This window comes from Brassica oleracea, chromosome C5, assembly GCF_000695525.1.
Source record: "Brassica oleracea var. oleracea cultivar TO1000 chromosome C5, BOL, whole genome shotgun sequence".
Classification (NCBI taxonomy): domain Eukaryota; kingdom Viridiplantae; phylum Streptophyta; class Magnoliopsida; order Brassicales; family Brassicaceae; genus Brassica; species Brassica oleracea.
The window spans coordinates 16,328,161-16,337,192 of record NC_027752.1 but is presented as its reverse complement, the minus strand read 5'-3'; the positions used below and the strand labels follow the sequence as shown (position 1 = coordinate 16,337,192).

The following is a 9,032-nucleotide window of genomic DNA, read 5'->3' as shown; positions in this document are numbered from 1 at the left end:
ATATTGTATTAATCTTGAAAAATAAAAATAGCCATTCATCTTTAAGAAAATATAAATAATTTAAAATTTTATTATTAGTTTCAAAATTTTGAGTATTTTTATTTTGTATAATTTATAATATATATATATATATATATATATATATATATAGTATATTGAGGTGATTTAGATGTTAGCCGACCATGGGTGTGTCGGCCAGTACATTGGGTGTGGTGGATGCTGCGGCACAGCGTAGTCGACCTGTTGTGCCAAGGCTTTGAGGTCGATAAATCGTCTACTGGCGTGTGTTACCGAACACATATTCGGTGGTGTTTTTGGCATGTTAGTGGGCAGCGAGTGTGCACCTCGCTAGGACCGTTGTTTGATCTCTGAGTACTTTAGGTACCATGTTTGCAACGTGTTAGGATTAAATTATATTTATTCGGAATGCTCTGTCCGGATCCATGGACTTCGAGTTTAGTATCCCATACCTCACTGAGTGACTTCCCCGTTACTCACCCCTCTATCTTCCCCATTTCAGGTGAGACTGACAAGTATATGATATTTGGACGGATTGGTGCTACTGAGTTTTTTATTCGGATTTTTATTTGGGCTTAGGATGAGTGTCAGTTGTGTATATGGGCTATTGTGTTATGAGATATTGTTGGTGGCACGCTGTTTTCCAGATAGGAGGTGACGGGTGTCACAGTTTCATTCGGCTGTCCACAGATCCGGCCCTGTTCGAACTCAACTGGAAAAGCAAGAGGGAGTGGAGATGGTTGAGAGTAATTTGGATGGTATTGTGGGTTGTGTTGACTATTTTCCTCACATGGAGGATCAAGTGTCTTGTGCTAACGTGCCACCACCTGATCCTTTTGTATGGGGATGATGGAGTCAGAGACAAAAGCTCTTACTCATGTTCTGTTTCTATTATCTGAAAAGTATCTTTAATATTGTGATTATTCTATTTTCTTGCAAAGTTTTTGCAGTCTTCATGTTATATAGATTATATAGCAGATGGTGTCGCTAGAAATTTTGATAAATAGCTAACACAAATGGTGGTCATTGACAGCTTAACACAATGTCAGGAACATCAAAACCACTCCAAATTCCTCAATCTGGAGAAATTCTTCTCTGTCATCACCATCATCACCTAGACTCCTCTCCGAGTTTACCTTCTGCTTCTTCGATTGTCTAGGAGACACAGGCGACCCGCCATATAAAATTCCCCGCCTTGTCTTCTTCGCAACTGTTGATGCCAACATCTCAGTCTCTGGCCATTCTTCTCTGTCATCACCAGAAGGAGCCACATTTACCTTCTGCTTCTTCGAAACTCTAGGAGACAGAGTTGAACCACGCCTCGTGGCCTTCACCGGAGATGGCGACCCATATGAAGTTCCCCTCCTCGTGGTCTTCTCCGGAGATGACGCAGGCGACCCATATGAAGTTCCCCGCCTTGTCTTCGACGCCTTCGACACCTCTGTAGATGCCAACATCGATATCCCTTCAACGCTTTTACGAATCCTCGATCTCTCCGGCGATGACAAACTCACAGAAGCATCGCGTTCTCCACCTTCTTCGACTCTTGAACCGCTTCGTCATTCCCGTAATCGAAATTCCTCATCGCTCCGAAAATCATTACCTCCCTTCCATTCCTTGTGAACTTCGTATTTACCATCTCCTCACCATTACAAGAGAAATCCCCAAATCGATTTGAGAAATTAGGGTTACGTTCAAACACGGGTTTCATTTTGTTTGATTGAAATTAAACACATCTTTTGATCAATAAAAATAAACATGTGTGATAATCTTCCGAAAAGTCCACTAGCTCAGTGGCAAAACCCCCTTAGGACCACGAGTGCACGGGTTCGAGTCCAGGCAACAACAATTTTAATTAAGCAAAACGACGTCGTCTTGAGATTTTGTGTTTAACAAAACAACTGAATGAAACGACCTAGTTTCACTACACGGCAATAATTAATGGTGAGTTAACACTGTCTTAACTGTCGGTTAACGGTGTGTTAATCTGGTTAGTCAACCGTAAATTTGTGGATTAACTAAAAAAGTCAACAAAAGATCAGAGTTTTATTGGTCAGGTTCGAGTACAGGTTTTTTTTGGCAATTCCCACAAAATTGAGTGTTTTTTTGGCCGATTTCTCAAAGAAAAATGCCAGTGAACTAGTAAAAGCCAATGACAGACATTACAGCGTAAATCCAAACAAAAGTATTCAAAAAGAAAAATTAAAAAAAATTCCATTCCTCGCGATTTTCTTCTTCTTCTTCTTCTTCCTGTCGCAAAGATCGAAGACTCATCATCATCTCCTCAAACCTTCTCCGTAAGTTTCCTTCATCGACTCCTCTCAGAATCTCCAGTTCCGATCTCGTAATTCCGATTCACCGATTTTGTTTACGAAAATGTTTCGCGGAATCGTTTTAGCTTTGCGATTGAATGTTAGAATTGTCAATTTCATTTCTTTGCGAGGGCTTTGGGCACGATATAAGTTTTGAATGATGAACCATTGATTTTTCTTTTGATCTGGACTAAAACTTCATTGTCATTACATTGTCTTTTTTTTTTTTTTTTTTTTGTCAGGATTGATTAATTAAGGGTTAAAAGAAGAGTAAACCTAAAATAGCAGTTTAAGCTGTGAGTGAATTAAAAAAAAAAAAAAAAAAGGGATGGCTTGTAGAGGTTGTTTGGAGTGTTTGCTAAAGCTACTCAACTTTCTTCTTGCTGTTGCTGGACTTGGCATCATTGGTTATGGTATCTACTTGTTTGTTGAGTTCAAGAGAGCAACTGATCACTCTGTTTCATTCATTCCTACAAATGTCAACGACCAAAGTTACGTCTCTTTTGGGAGGCCCATGCTTATGGCTGTCGCCCTCTCTTCCAATGTCTTTGACAATCTCCCCAAAGCTTGGTCTGTATATCCCCCCTACTTGTCTTCTACTAGTTGATCTTTTGGGTCTTTTTTTCCCTTTCACTTCATTGTTTCCTATTCAGGTTCATCTACTTGTTCATTGGTATCGGTGTGGTTCTGTTTGTTACTTCATGCTGTGGATGTGTTGGTACTTGTTCAAGGAGCATCTGCTGCTTATCTTGTGTATCCATCCCATCCTCTCTTTGCTTTTCTTATCCATTTATATATATCTGTGAATCTATCATTATTAGTAGTTGATCTTTTTATTTCCTTGATTGAGAATAGTACTCCCTGCTTCTCATCTTGTTGATCTTGGCTGAGCTTGGAGCTGCAGCTTTTATTTTCTTCGACAACAGCTGGAGAGATGTGAGTTCTCTTTTTTTTGTGTTTTCTTCTTGGGTTTTTGGTTTGCCCTTGCCTTTATCTCAAGACAGGATTCTGTACACAGACTTAGCTTAACCATTTTTGTATAACTCTTCTCTAGCAAATTCCTTCTGACAAGACTGGAAACTTCGATACCATCTATCATTTCCTGAAAGAAAACTGGAACATTGTCAGATGGGTAGCTCTAGGAGCAGTTGTTTTCGAGGTAAAGAGCAACCAAACTTTCAGAACTTTTCTGTATTAAACATTGACGAACTAAACATTACTTCAAACTCTCTTTGAAAGGTTTTTAATTCTTGTGAAAGTGCTTGTAAACTGTTGTATGGTCTTTTACATTATAATACTACTTAAAAAACGAAGCAGAAAATTGCAAAATAAACATATCATCATCACCTCTAAATATTTTTAATGCGGTCTTGTTTACCCGCAGGCTTTGCTTTTCTTGCTCGCCCTTGTGGTTAGGGCAGCTAACACACCAGATGAGTATGACAGTGATGATGAGTTTATTGCTCCTCCTAGGCAAATCAGGCAGCCATTCATCAACCGCCAACCCACCCCTGTCACCGGTGTCCCAGTTGCTCCTACTTTGGACCAACGCCCGAGCCGCAGTGACCCTTGGAGTGCACGTATGAGGGAGAAGGTAACATGATTTTTAATCGCTTTAAAGCTTCGGAGACAAGAAGTTAACTATATACTGAGACTCACTGATGGTTTTTTTTTTTTTTTTTGATTGAAACAGTATGGACTCGACACGTCTGAGTTCACATACAATCCCTCAGAGTCACACCGGTTCCAGCAAATGCCGACGCAACCAAATGAAGAGAAGGGCCGATGCACCATCATGTGAGTCCATGCTATAACGTCTTTAAAAAGTTCAGTCAGTTCTCTTTTCCTATTTTTATTTCTGCTTGCGTGTAACAACCAAGAGTGTCAGTGAAATTAGAGGTGTGTTTCTGGGTTGTTGATGATGATGACTCTCTAGCACTGGACGTATCTCAAATCAACCTAGTCACGTTTTGTGGAAACTCTTTTTATTGTGTCTGTGTAGTCTTTTTGTAAGTACTTTACCATCATGAATGTTCATCTTGCTTATCTGATTCGGTCCTATCATTCTTATTATATATAAAATTCATCTGCTTTATCTGCCATCTATTTTTTTTTTTAAGTTAATTAATTGTTCCACGTTCTTTCTCATTCATGAGAATCATGAATTAAACCTTAACAGGAGCTCTGATAGTAGCAGGACAACAACCATTGCCAATTTTCTCAATTCTATCTTCGGGGCTAATTCCACAATTAATTGTAGATTTCTCTTTGTTTACTGCAAAAACAGTAATAATTAATATGCACACCATTATCTATACTACTATCTGCAACTACACCCAAAAAAAAAAAAAAAACTCGAGATCAAAGAAAGAAAATAACTTATTTTTGGAGACAGTCACTACCACCTATTCCTTCCGCTGTTATCTAATCTCTTGCCTCTGTCTTTGATTGCCTTATCTGGCCTCTCTCCCATATAAACATATAAACATATACACCACAAACTAGAAGCCATGCAAGTCTTTTCTTTTGTTTTACTTGCAACATATATATATATATATATATATGTTTCTTTCCTACCCAATCATCAGCAAATAATAATAACTCCATCCCGGTTGATATAGTTCTCGACATTTTCTCCCGATTGCCTGCAAAGTCAATAGAGTGCTTTTGTTGCGTGTCAACGTCTCTGAGTTGTTCTTGACCTCGGTGTTGGCTCGTCCAAGAACAAACATAGAATGAAATATCTACTTGACGCGCTTTTATTCAACCATTTTTTTTTATTTGCGTTTTTTTGTTCTATAAATTCAAAATTTGATTAATATTTTTATTTGCGTTTAATTTTATTCTTGTCTTAGGTTTTTAGATATATTTTAGTAAGATTCTGTATAATTTAGCATAGGTTGTTTTGGGAATCAAATAGTAAAATAAACTAAAGTTTTAATCGATTCAAAGTTACATAAATGAATATAAAAATGGTAGTCTTTTGAAAACTCATGCATATATATAAACTACAGAAAAAAACTAATTGAAATAATTGGTTAATATCTCTATAATATTATTTGAGAACTAATATATATTTATTCATATGTTGAGTCATTTTATAATTTATATGTATAAAAATATTACTTTAAATAATAATATATTATTATTTTAGTTAAAATTTTGGTTTTGGATATAAGAATTTTGAACGGTCCGGTTACTCATTTTGTCAGTATATTGTGTTATATATATTTCTTAAAATTAAAGTACTACTATTTTAATCTAATTCAGTCAAATCAAATTAATTGTAGTACGAGCTAAATTAGCTAAAGGTATGGGTCATAATTATTACGGAGAACCCATAGCTTGGTTCTTTATCTTAGATGTATAAGTATATTTTCAATTTTAATAATTTGGTATATCTTGATTGCCAAAAATAAAATTAGAAAAGATAAAGTGACAACTAGCACGAAGATGCATAAAACACATAGCTGACAAAATTTAAAAGAGAATTAAAATTAAAATTGTTTTTGTAAACTTTCATTTTTATGAAATCGCATTTTATATAAAAAATTAATTTAAATTCTACAAATGTTTTCTTTATCATATATGTCATATGAAAAATATAAAAAGGAAACTTAAACTAAAAAAAATAAAATATTTTTTATTCATTAAGATATCTTAGTTTATGTTATTTAAAATATTTTTGTAACAATTTGAGAAAAATATTAATTTAAATAAAATACGTATACTTTTAAAATATATATTATGTTGTTCAATATCTTTTTTTATAACGTCTACTTTATGATGAAATTGACTTTGGTACATAACTATAAATCAATAAGTATTGTTAAAAGGAATATTCATCTTCGCCAAAGTTTCAGCGGCTCTGTTGAAGTATTATCAAACTTCTCCTTCCACAAAAATACTTCACGAATCCAGTTATATCTAGAAAAGTATAAGGATCTTCTATTAAGTAGGTCAATGGTTTTCTTACAGTTTCCCTCAATGATTAGCTTTGTATATCCTTTAAATTAGCATTGTTGCATCCCAATAAGGATTCCATGTAACTCACTCTCCAAAGCAGTATCAACGCATCTTCCTATCGCTTGTCCTGCTCCTCTGTATGTAGCACGATCATCTCTTAAAATCCAACCAGCCTTACTAGGAACTTCTGAATTAACAAACGATGCATCAACATTACATTTAATCCACCCTGGTGGTGGTCTCTTCCACTGTCTTATATGTGGTATAGCTCCTCTATAGTCATTGCTGCCTCTCCTTATAGAATAAGTGCATGTTGATTGTTTAGCCTATTCATGTGCATCCTTACAAGCTTGTTGTAATACTTGTCGTCCATCCACATATTTCTGCTGAAAAATAAGCATATTTCGATTCTTCCAAATCCTCCAAAGTAACCAGAATGGGAGGTTAGCCATATGTCTCAATCGAACTGATGTACAGCATTGTAAGCAAGCTTCCATCTTCTTTTCCAGAGTAGCATTTGTGTCTGTCAATATCCTATTTGAAATACCAGAGGCTCTCCATATATGTTGAGCATATGGACAATCAAACAATATATGTTTCTCTGTTTCTTCACTGCTATAGCATCGGCAACATTGATTTTGAGTTGTTACTTCTCGTCGCTTCAGATTAGACCCTGTGGGTAGACTTCTTGAAACAGCTTTCCAAAGAAAATGATGAATCTTCGAAGGAATTTGTGTTCTCCATAGTTTCTTCTTGATTGTAGTGTTTCAATAAGTGGGTTGAATAATCTCTTGATTTGGCAAATGAGTAGCCAACCAGTATCATGACTTCACCGAATAGATACCATTATCATTATAATGCCATCCAAGAAGGTCCAGCGTAGCCATTTCCTATAGCTTAATAGCTAAACCTGAAAAATATCTTCATCTGCTACATATTCTCTCACTTTTTGTTCTTCCCATTCATTACCTCTGTGTTCAAATAGCTGATGTACTTTACCAACTACTGCTCCTTCAATCCTTGCCCTGGGAGCTCGTGGTGGGTGATCCGGTATTCAGGGATCTGTCCAAGTATTAACAAAACTACCATCTCCAATAACATATCTCAATCCTTGTTTAACCAGATCTCTCCCATATAAGATTGACTTCTACGCATATGATGCTTTCTTCTTCTGATCTGCTGTTAGAATATCACCATCATGAAAATAACGAGCTTTCAAAACACGAGCCATCAGGCATCCTGGGTTTTGCATTATCCGCCAGACTTGTTTCCCTAGGAGAGCTTTATTAAATTTCTCTAAATTTCTAAAACCCAGTCCACCTTCACCCTTCGGTATACTCACTCTCTTCCATGCATACCAATGCATACCCTTATTGTCTACTCACTCTCTTCCATGCATACCTTTGTTCTATCCCTCCCCCACCAGAAATTTGCAAGCACTTTATTAATTTCCTCACAACCCTCTTTTGGTAATCTGAACACATTCATAGAGAAGATATGCATTGCCAACGCCACTGTCTTAAGTAGAACCTCTTTTTCTCCCGGTGATAAGTATTTTTGACTCCAGCCTTGCGTTACTGCCTTGACCTTATCTATGATATACGCAAACATATCACTTTTTCTATTACTGAATTGTTCAGACATATCTAAATATTTACCAATGCCTCCTTCACTTCACTGTGGATTCCCAAAATATTTCTCATACGTGTACGAACTGTAGCAGAAACCTTATGACCAAATGTAATAGAAGATTTGCTCAGATTAACTGCCCGTCCCGAAACAGCCTCATATACTTCAATGATCTTCTTTAACTTATTGCCTGCTCGTGGATTAGCCAGTGAGAAAAATAAGGAGCCATCAGCAAATAAAAGATGATTGACTGATGGCGCTTGATTGGAGATCTTAATTCCAAGTAAAGACCGATCCGCCATTGCTCTACTCATTAAGTGTGATAAGACTTCTGCACAGAGTATAAAAAGGTATGGACATAGAGGATCGCCATGTCGAATGCCTCTTCTGTTGTTTAATATCTTTTAAATGGGGAGATTAGTTCTTTACTTTAAAATCAAGATGATTTTGTGAACTTTCCTTTTTATGAATTACATAATATATAAAAATATATTTTCTTTTAAAAATTTATAAATGTTCTTTACTATATAAATATAAAGAAAAAGGAAATCTATATAAAAAATTAATAATGACAATTAGATATATTTGATTCATTAAAGATATTATCGTAAAAAAACGATCATAAGAATTAATGTGAGTGTGACACATATGAAACTGACTTCTGAAATAATATTGGGTGTGATTGGTTGGGTTGCAACTGTAAAAAAATTACTTTAAAATTTAGTCTGTAAAATTTTTTGATTTAGTTTTAAAAGGATGTAAGTTTAAAATTTCCTACAAATGAAAATATGGAGCTTTAGAAAATAAAACTTTTACAAACACTTTTTTGTTTTTTTGTAACTTTATTTGTTTTGGTAGCTTTGAAAATTAAAATAAAGTATGATTCATGTTTTTTAAAGCTGTAAATAAAAATTAAAGCTAAAGTCATTTCGTACCGATCACCTTCTTCTAGAGAACACATTGACTTTTGGTCTTAGATATTAATATTTTAAATTATTTTAGTTTTAGATATTAATATTTGAAATTGGGTATGAATCAATTCTTACTAAATCAGATCTATTAGAGTCAGTTTTTTGGATCCGAGTCTATTAAGATTTTGAAAACACT

The 9,032-nt window shown here is 35.3% G+C and overlaps 1 protein-coding gene across 1 annotated transcript; it reads left to right on the top strand.

The window, feature by feature from the left end:
• Positions 1-2,204: 2,204 nt before the first annotated feature.
• Positions 2,205-4,427, top strand: LOC106343753 (tobamovirus multiplication protein 2A-like). The gene is made up of 7 exons (XM_013783051.1): positions 2,205-2,315; positions 2,573-2,900; positions 2,984-3,083; positions 3,186-3,266; positions 3,385-3,489; positions 3,715-3,924; positions 4,024-4,427. The coding sequence occupies exons 2-7, from the start codon at positions 2,659-2,661 to the stop codon at positions 4,129-4,131; spliced, it is 846 nt and encodes a 281-aa protein (XP_013638505.1). The 5' UTR covers positions 2,205-2,315; positions 2,573-2,658; the 3' UTR covers positions 4,132-4,427.
• Positions 4,428-9,032: the final 4,605 nt, after the last annotated feature.